The sequence below is a fragment of the Apteryx rowi genome, unplaced genomic scaffold, assembly GCF_003343035.1.
Source record: "Apteryx rowi isolate R43461 unplaced genomic scaffold, aptRow1 scaffold_958, whole genome shotgun sequence".
NCBI classification, from domain to species: Eukaryota; Metazoa; Chordata; class Aves; order Apterygiformes; family Apterygidae; genus Apteryx; species Apteryx rowi.
The window spans coordinates 80,263-97,665 of record NW_020451269.1 but is presented as its reverse complement, the minus strand read 5'-3'; the positions used below and the strand labels follow the sequence as shown (position 1 = coordinate 97,665).

Here is a 17,403-nt window from a genome sequence, read left to right as displayed (position 1 = left end):
TATAAAGTCAAGTGTTTTCATATTCCTTTAAGACGTAACTGGGTTAGGTGGGAGGACAAACTATAAGGTGGAAGGAATTGTTCCTTCTATTGGGGAGCCAACAGAGCCAAGGAGAGGGAAAATTTCAGAAAATGTTGAATGTGGGAAATGAGAGAGACTGAGTAAGGCTGGAAGTCGGCAGCTTGAGCAAAGAGATTGCTGAGTGGATCGGGGACTAGTCACGCAGTGAGGCCTCAGAGATGGCACAGAGGAACTTCTAAGGACCAGAGAGGACTGAGCAGTCTGCTGCAATTAAGCAAGTTGTAACATTAGCTGCAAGTAAGCCAGGAAATAAGAATCTCCCTGAAAAGAAAACATGGGTGGGAAAAGAACTTTGTATAAACCTCCATTCCCACCCCAGTTTTGTCTTTTCTGGACACTTTTAATTTTCCAAGTTTAAAAGATTTTTAAAAATTCTAATACAAGATTAGCTCTTTTCTATCTAGCTCCACCTCAGAATTTTGGAGTCCCATAAAAAAGGTTATGATAAAGTCCATAAAAATGATAAATAGCAGTGAAAATGTAAACAGAAATAACTGTTATCTACTTGTGCAGTATGAGATTTATTAGAAATTAGTTGAAACTGAAGTGGCTAGTTCAAAGCAAATAAAACTGGGTGGGTTTTCCCACAACACATAGTTCAGCAGTGGATGTCCTTGCCACAAGATATTTCAGGTGCTATCACAGAATGGAAATGGACTGAGGGTAGCTAAAAAATGTAGACATCATATCTGGCTCACAAAACTCATGAGCCACAAGTTGGGGGCTGGAAGAACATTTGGAGAAGGTAGCCCTGCATGATTCCCTAGGCTGTGCTTTTGGACGCAGTTGGAGATGTTAGAAGTTCTTTGGTCTGTCTTAGTATAGTACTTCTGTTCACCTGCTACTGTTTCACCCAGGTGTATTGGAGAGGACATTCCATCTTTTCAGGCTGTGAAACAGTCTGGGTCCAGAGCCAGTAGAAACCTCCAGTTTAGTCAGTACAAGTTCCTCTGATTCTCTTGGGTGTGGAAGAGTTCAGACTCAGCAAATTGAGGTGAATTTTCTGAATAGTCATCTTTGTGATACGAGGCAAAATACATTACCTTGATTAGAGTACTGCTAATTACATGCTTACGCTTTTCTGGAGTCTGATTTGCAAAAATGATGAACACTGAAATCAGTAGAAACTAGCCTTTGAGTATTAAAGTGTTACAGAAATGCTCTACTTTGAAAGAAACAGGTCCTTGACATTTCAGTTACGTACAGATTTAGTAGACATTTTTGTACTTAATCTCTCCAGGATTCCCTTATCAATAAGTAAATAAGATGATAATATCCTCCCTACCTCGCTTGAGGAATGGAGAAGAGTTGTAAAGAATTGTAAAGATAAAATGTGAACCATTTTTCTGCTGTAGTGAGGAGCACTGTATACCAAATGTGACAAAGAAATGAACAGCTCAAACTAGTATTTGAATAGCCTGGGATACATCAAGCTCCAGTATTGAAATACAAGGATGGACAAAATACTGAAAGCTCTACAGCTTCTGAACATGATCATCTAATGTATTAAAAAGGTGGTAGTGCCATAGAAAAATGTATGTGGCTGTGTAAGACTATTGCAGTGCATATCTACAAACAAGAGAAATTAAAGTTTCATAGGGGGACTTAGTTTTGCTTTCTTTCATTTTTGATGCTACATTTAAATGTTGAATGGTATTTTTGTGTGTTTGCAGATTTCAGTGATTTGTTTAGATTTTTTTCCCAATGGGTGGCCTTTAATATGAAAATCAAGCTGTCACACCATCATTTTATTAATGAAAATTCTGGAATTGAGCAAGTTTTGCTGTTGTGTGTACACACACACACACACCCAAAAGTCCTATATTTGTATGTGTATATATATATATACACACATACTGCCTTGCATAATTTAGACATAGCACTTTAATCATGCTGGATATTTAACAGAAAGGAGGAGAAGAAAAACGGGAATAAACTGTTACAGGAGAGATATGGGATATGGAAGATTGGATGGGATGAAAAAAGAACCAACTGGAATATTAGGAGAAGAATAGGAAAAGTCATCTTTCCACAGATGCCCAACCTTCCTTTTTTGTTTTGTTTTCTCACAGTTTGCTGAGACCGTTTTATTGTTTTCCAATTCAGATACTTGCATAGTAAATATAAATAATGCAATTTGAAGTAATAAGTCTATGATTATGCTGTTTGGGGAATTTTGACAATTTTAATCTAGATCTTTTCATTTTGAAGTGTTTATATTCAAATAAGAAAAAGGAATAGAATACTTTGTAATTTTTAAAGTTAAGTAGCTTTCCGGTGAATGCTTTATTACTTGCAATACACCAAATATAGCTTGCCAAATTGGGCTGGTTGTTTTTTAATCTGCCCTATCTTTTGTTCCAGCATTTTTGCTTGTTTGTTTAAGATGTGACATTCTCAGGACAATTCCTGCTATCCCAGGTCTAAATCTTGATGGCTTTCCTTCTAGAAAAAAGGATTTTTATGTGAAGATCTCTGGATGTAATGACTGTTTGAAAATATATTATTAAGAACAGTAGGTCAAGCTGTTTGCTGGAAGACAGAAGCTGTATGAAGGAGCAGTGCTGAACAAAGTGCTGAACAACAGGAGTAGGTGATCCTTGGAGTCTTGGGCTGCTTTACCAAGATTCACCAGCACAGATAAGGTTGCTTGGGGTGTTGAAAATTAATACAGATGCAGCTGGTGTAGTTCAAGTGACAAAATCCCTGTCGTGTGCAGCAAGCACTGGTATGAGGAGAGTGATTGCCGATTCACCTTAGGTTGTTCAAGGAAATGGTAGAAGTATTTTGGCAAAACCCTTCCTCCTATCAGCATACTTTCATTTAGCCTAGGACTTTGCCAGTTCAATTTGCTGGCATACCTAAGGCAGCTGAGACTGCTTGTGGCAGACAAGGTTGGAATCAGGACTTTCAAATAATGCAATTAATCTTCATTGGAGACTTGTGTATGTATTCTATGTTTTTGTAAAATTGCTAAGTTTTTATTTCATCTGTGAATTTAGTCAATGGAAAATAATTTAGCTCTTGACAGCTTGTGACTGACACCTTCTGTGAAATAAAAAATGGATATGTTTACAGTTACAATAAGCTCTTTTTTATTTATTTATTTTCTAAATGTGTTACTTTAAAGTCGTGTGATCTTTAGCTTCCTATCCTTTTGGTTTGTGTGCAATTACCCCTGAGAAAATGGGAGACATGGAGGAAGAATTCCAGTGGAAGCAGAAAAATAAAATGTAATAGCTGTGTGGTGATTCTCTCTCACATGACCAAAAGAAAAAATGTTTTGCTTTTGGCAGTGCTTGCTACTAAATACCCTGTCATAGTGCGTGAGGTGAGTCATGACTTGTTTATTTATAGCAGTGGCCAATCAAAGCTGAACCCTCTGAACTTCATTCAAGACAAGCAGACACCTAGGATGCGTTGTAAACATTTGCTTTCTGAGCAAGGAGCACTTTTCTCAGGAGCAAACAAAACAGGTTCCTGCATTGTTGCTTCTAAAACACAAAACAGACTAGAAGATCTTTGCCTGGATTATCTGGATTGGTAGAGAGATAGACTACTTTTCTTTTTTCTTTTCTTTTTTTTTTTTTTTTTTGCATCTGAAATGCCAGACAGTGAGGATCTGGGACAAGATGAAAGGTACTGTAAATTGATTTTGATGGCCTTTTCATATAGAATTGTATAAACCAAAGCTTTGTGAAATTAATCTATATGAACTCCTGTGTTTGCATCCTAAATCTAACGTCAGTTTGCTCTGCGTTACAACAGATCATCTAATTCTTAGGGGGTTGCCTCTAAAACTAATCCAAGGCTTYTTAGATTAGAGAAGTGTTAGATCGTAATGTCCACATAGAGGTTAAGCTGTACAACTCTCATACAATTTTAAAAATAAAGCTGAATGGGAAAAATGCTGGATGATTTCTACCAAGTAACTTTTCCTAACCGTGGGACAATTTACAAGCCTCAAAATGTCAGAGAGACAAATAACTTATGTGGAGCCACATACTGAGGGATCCATAACTCATTACTGTGGGATAGGGCACTGTGTCCCTTTGAGGTATGCCTGTCTTTTTGAAGTTTATTTTTTATCTTAATTCAGTTATAAAAACAGCAGACAGGAAAAGAAGAAAGTGGCTGGATCTAAAACTTAATAGCAATTTCACAAATAAGGCTTTTCTCAAATGTGTTCTCATATGTTTTCTCAAAAGCACGTTCCTGTGGAAATAACTGCACTAATTAAATTTAACTACATATATATTTTAAAAGCAGGTGTTATTGATGTTTGGCTATGGCAGAGTTTCTAGTCTGGGTTTCTTAAAGTCCAAATGTCTTCCCTTTTAAATGATTTTCACTATTTTGATACTAGTTCAAAAGTTGGCTCCAGAGTAGTGTTAATGAAATATTTGATTCTGCAAAACCTCTGCTTTTTGGAATAGAAATTTGTCATATATGTGGAAACTCAGAGGCTAGTTTAAAAACAAATACACAAAAATACCAGTGTATACAGGCAAATTTAAGAAATTACAAGAATCAGAAGTTAACATTTGGTTATGGCTTGGAATTTGAATTCTTCCAGTTCCATTTAAATTTGTCCATGGTGGATGTTTTTCCAACGGGTATATCAGTGTGGTGTTGTAAGACGGGTAAAGTACCAAAACCACTTTTCTGCCTGTCTGTTGTAGGTCAGTATGTTCAGACACAATCACCTACTTGGATACGTGTGAGTGAATGGATCTCCAGTGGCATAACTGGGTCTCTGCATGAGTGGGGTTCACCTACACATTTCCGTTTACAGGGACTTTAAATGGTGGCCTATATATGATAGATAAAAAATAATTTTAGCAGTGAGTAACACTTTTTTTTTTAAATGAAATGTTGATTGGTTATTGATAGCCACTGAAGTGTTAATTGCTTTCCATGATCAATTGTTTAGCAGGAACTCCTGTTTGTTAAATTCAATATTTTTCAGTACAGGAAAATAGTGATAGGCACGATGCATTAAAAAGACATTTCTCACTGTAATCTTTTTTTTTCTTTTGAATCAAGTTTATAAAGTGTATGCATCATGCCTTTCTGTGGAAATGAGATTTTTTTAATCAAATACAAGATTGAAAAAAAATCTTACCAGCTGTGGAAAATAATACAATAATTTGGATTTTGAAATAAAATTAATGTGGTGTTTACCAGCATGCAAAAGTAGTTAACTTGCCATGCAAAACACATGAGGTTCCTAATGTCTAAATTCCTTTGTTCACGTCTTTCTTTATAAAGGCTTGTAACAAGCTTTGCCAGTTAAATAAAGGTAACACTGCAAGCCCAAACCTCTAACACTTTTTATTTTATACATCAAAGCTTTTTTATTAATCGAAAAAGGACAAATGCTTCTAAAGCAGTAACTCAAAAAGGCATAATAGGGCCTGCTGTTGCTGTTTATAATTTCTGAAACTCCCATTAAATTAATTGGCCCTGATCCTAGTCCATAATCCTTTTGTGCCTTTCCTCTCGAGCAAAAAGTTCTGAGGAAATGGTCCAATCAAAAAGTTCAGATTTTTCTGGATTTAAATTGCCTTTTTGTCTTGTTGGTAGCAAGTAGGACATAACTTGAGAATGTTCTTACATAAGTGCTAATGAGATTTGGAGGAGGTCAAAATATTTTCGTCCAGACTAGATAGAAGGGAATAAAAGGAGGAGCTATGGGAACTGTACTAGAGCAGTATGGGAACTGTACTGGAGCAGTTCATCTTAAAGTTTTGTGGAAGGAGAGATCTTGATGTAAATGCACAGATAATGGGATATTTTTGAGAGTATATGGAGTTAAAGGTATTGCTTTATATATTAAAAAAAAAAAGAGAGAGAAAGAGGGCAGTGGTGTATTTGTAGAAGCTGTGGAATGAGCTGTGTTCTCTGATCGATTGCAGCATCCTGCCAGCCTTGTGGCTCCTTCTCAGATGCAACCAAATGCTTACGTCCTTTCCCCTCCTGAGATCATGTCCTACATTAGAAAATATGTACTATTACTTCACCAATGTATTTCATTAACATCATAGTTAAAGACTTAGTGTTGGTCAATAGTCTGTTAGTCAGACTGTGAATTTAAATACTTAATTATTAAATTAACATATGCACAAATACTTCTTAGTAAGGCCAGTAAAAAGGCTAAGAGTTGTGAAGATTATGTTCCCACTCATATTTTGTTTTGTTTTCTCGAATGAAGCAAATAAAGAACAGGGAGCAAAGATGCAATCAAAGGTCAAGGACTGAAAATGGTTTAGCATAAGGACAATATTTTCCCCAAGAAATTCTCTATCAGGTGTCCCATAGTTTTGGTGTGAGATGGTATAATTAATAACAAAAGATTTGCCAGTTTATGAGGAATCTAATTATGGTTAAGAAAATATTAAGTACGTGTATATTCTGTTCTAAAGTGATGTAAACATACAGCTGAATGTGCTTCAAAGAAACACTGAAGTATAAGGTCCTGTATTAGGACAATCTCTTTGTTGTTCTAATCACTATAATGTGCCTATGGTTGAAAAGGATGGTGCACTAAACTGTTAGCCAGGAATCTTCTCTTGGATAAAAATGGGAGAGAAAGCTATGTTGTATTTTTGAATTGTTATCGTAGTGCATGATCTTGTGTTTGCATGGGCTTAGAAAAATGGAGATACAGTTTTAAGTTAAATCTGCCTGTTGTTTAATTACTCAAAGCATGCTGACTTGTAATGATGTAAGAATGATGTTTCTTCTACTRATTTTAAGTAAAGTGTTTGATTTTCTTTTATGATTGAATTCAGTGCACAAGTGTAGGCAAAAAGTGTTTAGCTCATGCCAGGAACTCTCAACAATGCATTGAAATAAATGATGACCTGCCCATACTGCATACAGGAAAGCTCATGGACAACAGTCAGAATGAGGTGTCTCACAGAGAGTGTTAAAGGTTCCTGGTAGTAATATTACCTAGAAAGTTGACCTGAGTGTTTTTGTGGGTTAAAGTATTCTTTGTCTGGCACTTGAAAATCCAATTTTCCTTTTTGTGCAGCCGCTCTGCAATGCGGGGAATGCCCAGCTCATCTTTCCTAGCTGATTGACTTTGAGAGGCTGTGAACTAAGTATCACAGTGAAGAATGGGGAGGCTGAAGGAGGAAAAGGAATTGAGCATTTGTGAGAAAGGGTTAAGCAAACTGACTTTGAGGGAGAAAAATAAACGTTAAAGAATTGCTTCTGACAACTGGGCAGAGTTGTTTAAAGTTCTGCAAATAGAACTTTACAATCCTGCTGCCAGGAACAAGACTTCCTTACATTTGTAAACAAAAACAATGCAATAAAAATGCCTCTTCGGCATCGCCGGTTTCTGTTCCAAGCTGACCTGGAAGACCCCAGTCCTTTTACTCTTTTGGTAAAAAGACAACAGTATGTACAGTGTAGTAATATTACTAAAGTCTTTACTTAAACAAAAAGGAAGTCTCTAATAGTATTTATGTGACACTGAAAGACTTACTTTCTCATGCAAATCATGACTTTGGAAGCAAAAATCATGACTTTGGATTAATAACACTTAACTATCAGATCACATTTCACATTTTAAATGGCCTCAAGCTGGAGTAGCTGGTATTCTTCTCCGCAGAGTTGGACAAGAATGACCAAAGGAAGTGTTTCCTATGAGAGCTGACCCATCAATTTGCCTTAAAAAGTCTGTGTAGAGAAGATGAACCCTGAAATAACCCAAATTTAGTCGGAGTGTATTTTGTTGATCTAACAGGACATGCAGCAAGAAGCAACGACACTTAGTACAGCCTGCTGTGTTGAGGAACTTGTGTACTGGAATTACTTTGAGAAGAGTTGTTGTTAATCGGTTTGTATCTGACTATCTGAAGGAACACAATACAGCTCCTGGTTAAGGCTGTCTAAAATGACTGGGGTTGTACATCACAGCTTTCTTGAATAGAAGAGATAAATGCTTCCCCTCCAGAAAAAAAGTGCTGGTAGTAATCAGTCTTTTTTTTTAGGCAACCCACTTGACAAGTTCCTCTATCCCTTTGCAAGACACTTGAGTGTGTTTTTATAATGCAAGTATTGCATTCTTTTTAGGAGAAGTTTGTTCTTGACCAGCAATATAAGGAAGAAATCTTAATTTATGGGATTGATATGGTTTAGCAGCACATCGGTGGCAAGATGCTCCCATATCTATTGAAAAGGAGAAAATACCATAATGACTGTAGTTTAACAAACGATGCAGGAAGTGTACTGAGGGAGGGATCAAAGGTTGATTGTGTTCTATTTTGTTCAAAATCATGTGTCCTGACCAGTTTGCTGTGCAGTTCATTGAGGGGGAAAAAAAAAAAAAAAGCATTATCAAATGCTAATTATTTAAGCATGTTAATTTTACAGTCATATTGTGAAAAATATTCTTAGTCAAGAAATAAAAGGGGCATGCGTGTTACATGTTACTGAAAGCTGTAAAATATGACCCTTTTTTAACTTTTTATTGCATGCCTTCTGCTGGGAAAACAATAAACTGTASTGACTCACTGTTATTAAAAAGCACACATTTGAAGTGCCAGATGAAGATAGATGAGGTCAGAAAGAAAACACTTGAAGTCTGAGAAGCAGTATTGCATGGTATTAATAGAAAGAATTCATTTAGGTGCTACAAAAAATGTATATGAGCCACTGGAGGGCTGATAGTTAAAGGTGATTTTTGGATTGGGAGATGTTGTTAATTACTCCTTAAGGTCAATAAATACATTTTCCAACTTCAATTTAAAAATGAAATCATTCTGACTTTGTATATTGTGGAGAGTCGAAGTGTGCCTAAGCTCTAGCATAGAAAGGATTTTGGATGTGATTGGATAAAGCATATGTTTTCCACTATGTTAAGTGTTGGTGACAGCCTAAGGACTTTACTTTGCACTGCTTACAGATTAGCACTGGGAAATAAACGCATATTTATCAATATCTACAAGCTGGAGAGATTGCTTTTAGAAAAGGTTTATAAACTTTGCAAGAAGAAGTTTTTAAATGAAGGCTCTTGCTTATTTGAGAACAGAGTATATTTCTACATGCTTACTATGTTCCTCATTCTTTCAATTATAAAACGTTGTTTTACAGCACTCTGAAGAAAGTAGAATTTTACCTGGTGCCCCAATGATTCACTTAAATTGCAAGTCTTCCTGACTTTGTCATAGCCACATGACACAAATTTAATTGTTTTAGCATAGTTAACTACTGCATTAGGATCCAAAAGTGGCACAGCATAAAACACAATTCTACATAATCATCTTTTAAATTAGCGACATAGGTCATTAAGATGCTATGTTGTGAGTTCAGTGGTATTTGTTATTACATCCTTCCAAGTGGCACACCCAATATTCACAAATCTGAAATACTGTATTACAATAAGGATGATCAATATCGCATTACTTTCTACTACACAGTTCAATAGTAGATTTCACAAGTTTTTGTCATTGGTAGTTTACTACAATTAATTGTAATTTGTTCTTTTTACCTTATTTTATATTTTGGAGAGAGAGGGGTTGTTGCGTTCATTTTGAATGTGTTCACCTGAAATTTAAATGGAAGGGCATTTAAAATGTTATTCCGAGCTTATTATCTAGATGCCATTTTTAYCTATTATCACTGTACCTGAATAACTTAGAGAAATTTTAAATGTGTTTTTGACATAGGTCTTCGTGTAGGAAATGTTTGTTTCACAGAATTGTAACTATGTTTTTACAATCATTCACTTTTGCACTGTGGTGATTCCTTTTCTCATGTGACCAGACTGTGAAAGCTTCGAAAAGTAAACTTTCTTGATTCAGTTTTACTTACAGTTTACTTGATTTAATTTGGTTATGTTTACTTAATTTTACTTTAACTTCTTACATTTACTTATTATGTACTGAACTCCTGGTAGCCTGTGAGGTTTGTCCTTAGATATCCATGTCACTTATAGCTGCATTGTTCTATCAGATGTTTACACTCTGAGCTTGTACTGTTTAAGTGCTCCTTAAAATTTGACTTCTTATAATCTCTCTGGATATTAGTTTTTAAAAGAATACAAAACAGCCACATTACCTTTATTTTGTTTTACGTATCTTTAGGAATGTAATTTTTAACTCTTCCACCTTGACTAATAGATTCTCAATTATACTTACAGAGTCTGCAAAGGTGTCAGATGTCTGTTTACAGTTGGGAAATCAAGAAGTTGTAAAAGCTCTATAATTATGAACTCTGTGTTTATGTAGATGCAATCCTTCAGTTGTGCCACATCGTGTTGTACTTTGTCACTGCTGCAGTTCTGCGTAGTCTCTATACATGAAGATACATATAAAGCTGTGTACGCATAATTTAAAAAAAATCCGGCACATCACGAAGAGATCTTTAAACTAGTAACATGAGAGCTCCTGACCTTTCTGAGAAGAACTTGATGGGGCTTTGCTTGAACAGATGTCTAGATACAAAATGAGAGCATGACACCATTAGTCATTTTTAGAGAATGCAATGCCACCGACTCTGTTGGCCAGAGTCTCTGACTGTGATGGGTTGAAGCATCTGGGGAGGGGGAGTGGTGTTTTTTACAGCTACTAGGTAGCAGTTTATACGTTTGCTCAGTTTTAGAAATGATGGAGTAGTTTGTCAGAAAGATTTGAGTAATTAATTTGCTCTCTGAGTACCTTAAATTTTGTTGACAGTAGTTTTAAGTGTAGCAGTTTAAATCAAACTCAGTGTAAGAAATGGGAATATAAAACTTTATTTCTTGATGCTCCAAAGAATTTGAAGATRTTCAGAGAGAGTTGACTACTTATATCATCAATCAAATCAAGAAACACCCTGATAGGAGGTCCAAAAGATTCTTTGGCAGGAAGTATTGAGTTCACGTTTAAGTAATTTATTAAGGTACTATGAATAACTCTTAACATTATGCGGAAGTAGTTCATGTTCTTAGCTGACTGATGTCATCGTCACACACTCCATGTGTTAGGTATCTGCAACACTTCATGAATCTTTTTTTTTATTTTTTCATTTAAATGTGATGATTGAAAAATAAATTTGTTTGGAATGTGCATGGTTATGTTCCATCAGCTTTTGATCTAATGCATGTTTAGTGTCCATCTCTGTTTCTACGAAAGTGTGACAGAACCTCTCTGTCTTTGCATACATATTGCTATACTTTGTACCCCCTTCTTTCTTTTGCCCTCCGCTTGCCCCAGAATCTCTGTTGCTGCCACCTTGTTCCCACCCTCTGACCTGCAGATAACACTTAAGCTCAAACAGGCTCTGGGGAAAAAGGACAAGAGGTACAGATGCTCCTGGGGCTGATATTTGTGGGGAGATACGAACAAGAAGAGGCAGTATGTGGCATCTGATTGACATCCTAAAGATCAGCAGAGTAACTTTCTTACTATCTCATTGCTTAAGATCAGAATGAGACCTAAAAATAGTCTCTGCTGTTCCTTGTAAAATGAAAAAGTGTGGCCATAAGATGTCTCTCATGGTTTCATGTGGCTTAGCGCTACAAGTACAAAGTATTCTTTTGCGGAGCAAGCTTTGTCCTGGGTTTGTAATATTTTCAAGCAAACCTCACCTCTACAATCCACTCCTCTTCCTTGGTTTCTTCTCTGTCAATAGAACAAATCCAGAGCATGCAACCAAAGCACCTAGCAATGCGTTTTATCTGTGCTGCAGCTCATACTCTTATCTTTTCAGCCTGGCAAAAGAAAGCATTGTTAACACCCAAGAGAAGCAACTCTAGGGAACTTTCCCTGCAAATGGGCCATATTTATACTCTTCTGCATAATTTGTGTGTTCATTTTGAGTTGTTATTGTTTAGTTATCCCAATGCATCGTGTAAATCTTCTTATTATCAACCTTTATTGTCCTCACATTGGTGGTTAGTAGATTTGCATTCTTATTGTAGCTTACATCTTTTTTTTTTCTGGTTTTCCAATAAAGTTAATAAGCCAACGACCTACAATTGACCTATATATTTCTAAGAGCTGTTCTGATAGCCGGTGTCAGATCTATCCATTTTCTCTCCTTATGCTTCCACTAAGCTCCACTTTAAATTCTCTCTACGGTTTTAAATAAAGGGTAGGAGTAAAGTCTGTAAAGTGATTTTGCAGTTCATAATACTGTCATAGTAGTAGTTTTTAATACTAGAATAAACAGGCAGCTCTTGAATAGATATTATTAACGCTGCAAAATGGTTTACAAAAGCAGGGAACAATGTTTCTTTAAGGAGAATAACCTATTCCTAAAAATCACAGTTCTCATAAAACAAAAAAAGACTTGTGTAGTACTTTTCTCAAGCCACTAATTATCACAGAGGATGGAAGTTGGGCTTGGTAGTGTGCATGGGAGGAGAGCAGGTTCTGTTTAATGTTCCTAATAGGAGGACTGGTTTCCCAATGCCTCCTGCTGGCTTCCTGCAATGCTCTTCCCGAGGTACTTAATACTTTTATTTACATCCCCTGTCTGAGGCAACTACCTGCATGCAGCACCATGCATGGGCAGCAAGTATGTTGCATGTTCTCAGAGAAGTCGTCTAGGCTGAGACATGACACTCTCAGCCTGTGACTTTGAGATACAGTATTTAAAGTCTTTTTTTTTTTTTTTTTTCTTTTTCAAAGAGGGAAAAAACCCTCACCGAGCGTCTTCGGTAATGTAAGAGGAAGTCTAACTTCTCTAATGATATCAGGAACAAAGCAACGATTTCAGTTTTAAACTTTAATCAGTTTTACGCTGTCATTGAAATACTAGTTCTTGCGGTTAGCTGTGATCTGTACTTCACTTGTCCACAGGAGTTTGAATAAAAATCCCCCTTGCATGCTATTTAAATTCTGTCTAAAATGGCTCCCCAGCAAAGCTGTAATACTGGTGTTGCCCTATCACCACCCAGTGGCCAAGGTGATACATGGTAGTTAAATATAGGCACGGAGAAGGCTGACGTTTCTGCATGTGTAAATACTAATTTTTGACCTAAATTATTCCTGATCTCTTACCAACTGAAGTTACTTAGCCAATGTATTTGAAAATAGGAGAAAGTGACTCCTTTCAGTTAGAAATACACAAATAAAAATGTTTCCAAGTAATCAATACGTCTGCAGTGCAACAAAAAATAAAATGTCTGTAACATGGCCATGTAAAACAAAAATGGATGTTGTGTATGTGGGAGAAGAATACCAAATTCTTCCCTGGCCCTTATCTAAGTGTGTAAAAATTCACAGATGTAACTGCAGGCAGCAGTTGGACCAAAGTGTACACTTCAAAATCAGCCCACAACCCTTGTATCCTGTGTGCTTGGGAGAGATGAGAGCAAGAATTTATAGCATCAGGAAAGGTGGCTTTAGACACAAATACATTGCTGAATAGGATGTCAGGCATGTTGTCCTGGCTTTGACTGAAATGTGTAGTTAAAGATTTCAATGAGAATTAAATGCAAGCGCAGTGTTCCTGTTGCTAAGAGACAGGGTTTGAAATTCAGACTTCCCTTTTTCTTTTTATCACAATTTGTAAAATAGAAGCAATATATCTTCTGGTTATACAACAGAAAATATATAGAATTTTTTTTTTTAGTTGGAAACTGAAGTGTAACATCATACATATCTATATATAATTAGCCACCGTTTGCCTAGTTTTGTTGTTGATCTGTTACCAGAAATCTGAATTAATAATCTAATCCAAAACCCTTCTTTTGGTTTGATGTTACAAGGTAATAAACTATGCTTTTTCTCAGGCTACATTATTTTACTTGCTGTCATGATTAATTGATCAGGGCTTCTGCCCTTTTTAGGCCATCTGACCCTTTTAATAACCTTGCCTTCATTGCTATGCTAGTATATCTTGTTTGCTGCCAAAGTGGTGCACTAAACCACACCGCTGGTGAAAGATCACTTCCCTTTCAAGGCAATATCTGCATATAATCCCAGCCATGCTAAGAGAAACATGTCAGAAGCTTATCTTTTTTAGGAAAAATCTATTTATCTCATGTAGTCCAGTGCAATTATATATGTAACTTTCAAATAAATCATTCCCAGAATTCAAATCCATCTTCCTTAAAATGTTCTCTCTTTGGGCTGTAAACTTGTTGCTCCTCCTGGAAAGATCTGCATTGCAGTTCTCAGTGCAAATGCTGTATGAGCTCCTGGCCATATAAAACATTACTGTACACTTTTGTTTCATAGAGAATGGGAAAGTAAAAATAACATAAAGGAGCAAAAAAAATTTAAGCAACTTTTTTTAACTTTTGGCTTGTGGATTCCTGCAAGTTTGTGAGCTAATTCTTAGGGATCCATGAAATATTTATGGAAAAAAACAAGACTATTTTGATACAGTTGAATTTGCTGTATAGGAATCCACATCTGTTTTGAAAAATGTTAGGTGTTTGGCAAATTAAAAAGCAATAGTCTAAAATGAACTATGCACCATGAATCTGTCATTTATAGGAACAAAACTCCAATATAACACGTGAGCTGGGAGGATCAACAGACTATGGGCAGCGCTGCTGCTGTGCTTGTGCACTGACAGTGCCTCACAAAAATACAAAACTTCGGTTTCAAAAACTTTGCCATCTTCATAGCTTTCCCTAGATCGGGAAACCAGAGGCATTAACAAGTTCATATTAGGAAATATAATGGCATCTGATTGGTAAGAAAGAACATTAAATCATAACTAGTAAAAAAACGATACAGCAAAAGTCAGTTTTGCATGCGTTTTATAGAGAGGATAGATGAAAGACACCTGCTGACTAGCTTTCAGCCAAGAAAAGTCAGAATGCACAGGAATGCTTTTCACTTTCACCATATGTGCCAATAATACATGACTAAGCAATCTGGTGATGAACAAGAATAATATTAACATGCAGGTTTTAAGTCACTACAGATATTTTTACAAATGATGACAGATCATTTCTTTGCTAGTCCTATATTCACTGGAAAGATTTTAAAATGTTCTAGCTTCTCATCAGATATTGAATAATATCAAATATTATTTAATATCAAGCAAATTTAATATCAAAGCAAATGTTTAAATGCTACTTCCGAGTACCAAGTTCACACAGGATGAAGAACAACAAAAATCCCATTAGTCGCTTACTGATGCTTGCTAAAATTTAAGCTGTCCCAGGGAGCTATCAAAAGTATCTATACCCTGAATAATAATAACAGCTGCTAACTAGGCCCTCCTGTGTTGTAGGAGCTCAAGAGCCAAATAAGTCTTTGGAAATACGAGTTGACATTTTGATCTGACAATCCCTATGTACGTTCTTATCACTGCCCCGCAACCCTTGTACTTTGGGGGGTTCATAATACAGTTTTGGATTCATCCTGTAATTTGATCCATCTATGACGACAATGTACCATTAATGCAGAGGGATGCATTGAACATTTCATAGATGATGTGTCAAAGTAAAATGAGTGTGGGGTTGTTTATGGCATACTGGCATTCAGTCTAATCAAAAGCATATGTACTGAACAGTGACTTATGCAAAAGCTAATTTCATAAAACTGGTGCAACGTTTACTTTAGGTTCTGGAAGCTGGTGTAGCGGTACATCCATACTTTGTGCCAGTGCAGTGTTTTGCCTTTCATTTGTTTCATAAAACATGTTTGCTTCAGATGTTTTGTCTACTTGTCCAAAAAGATGTATGACGTGATCATTTCAATTGGATGTTGTCAAAACTTATCAGCCCCTAATCAGATACATAGTCTTGCTTGCATTTTTCAGCAAACTCTTTGGTATAGTTTTTTTCTTTTCTTAAAAGGACCGAACAATCATAATATAAACCTTAGAAACAGTCCTTTCAATATAATAAAAAAGTTAAAAAACAGCAAGGAAATGCATGTAAACGTCAAGACTTCAGAAGCCTTTTTTTGTAAGCTGGTTAACAATCTCTTAAGGATTACCATAGTTTGCAAAGCAAGATAAAAAATAAGGAAAAGGCACAAAGACTGTATGCATGAAATTAAATATATTGATATGTATGGCCATCCTGTTGTTATGAAAAGTACTGTGATATATTTTTCTAGAAAAATTCATGTAAAGAAACAAGTTTGGGGTTCCGTTGCTTAATTCAGGTTACAACTGTGCTTTGAACTCAGTGTTTTCATATGGTCAAAATGCCTAAGCAGTAATTGGTTCTGTAATTGCTTATATAGACCAAGAATAGCTACTGCTGCACCGACCCTTAGGAGAGGCTGGCTCATTAGTATTTCTTTTGATTTCCATGCTCTGCTTTTTCAGGAAGAGCATACACTGAATGAGTGTTTGATGAATAATGCTGAAATCAAGAGTACTTCAGGTTAATAATACAAACAAATTTGATTACAGAAGTAACACCAAGTTCTTATTTTGTTCTAAAGATGGGGAGCCTATACACATTTAGGGGTTGTAGGATTGCCCTGAATGAAATTTAGGACTTCCATCAGTATAGGCAGCTACCTATTATACGTATTCCTGAAAAACTTTCACGTTGAGTAATGTTGAAATCTCTGCTCTGCATATAAAATTAGGAAGAGTTGATAGCAACTTTTTTTAGAATTATCAAGCTTTGTCAAGGCAGATAAAGAGTAATATTGCATACAGTCCGTGCACAGAATCAGGGTTCCCATATGTGGTAATTTTTTTTTTAATTACTGAAGTAAAGTAGTCCCTGAAGTAGGGACTAGTCTGTTGTGCTTCTACAGCTATAATTCCAAGGTATAATCCTCTGAAATTTTTCACATACAAGGTAATGCCTGAGTACAAAAAGTGCCTTCTTATAATAAAAGATCTAATTAGCCTAATATAAAATATATAGAGAGGAACACAGATGTCTGTAGCAGAGCAGAAGCCATTGGATAACTTGAGGCTATAGTTATCAAAATGATTTATCTCTGATAATTAACTTTATTGAAATACAATATAAAAGATCAGTAATGTTAGCAAAACATACCAACAGGAGATAACAGCTGATATGCCTTCAAATGTTTTCAACCAGTTCCAACCTTCTTATGAGCTCTAACTAAAGTTGATGGGTTTTTTGTTTGTTTTATTCAGCTGGAAAGTCATCAATTCTAGACCTGACTACAGACCCAGAATAAATCAGTGCATTTCAGAAGCACTGATGAATTTATTTGTATTTCTTCAAGAAATGTCACACTTCAAGGAACAAAGCCCTGGCAAGGTAAGCACTGCCAAGTAGGATTAATAGTTTGATATTATTTAATGAAAAGGTGAGAYAGATTGAAAAAAAAAACCCTGAAAAGCAAAACACACAAACTGAGATACATTCAGTCATGAGTTTGTGCTGACTTCTATCTGTGCAGAATATAGGTAGGTCATCTC

The 17,403-nt window shown here is 36.0% G+C and overlaps 1 protein-coding gene across 1 annotated transcript in view; it reads left to right on the top strand.

Annotated features, from left to right (window-relative positions):
* Nucleotides 1-17,403, top strand: part of RETREG1 (reticulophagy regulator 1) — a 74,102-nt gene that overhangs the window by 43,311 nt on the left and 13,388 nt on the right. The window contains exon 4 of the mRNA XM_026092291.1: nucleotides 17,116-17,242. Coding sequence (XP_025948076.1) covers nucleotides 17,116-17,242 — 127 coding nt within the window. The remainder of the gene's footprint in view (nucleotides 1-17,115; nucleotides 17,243-17,403) is intronic.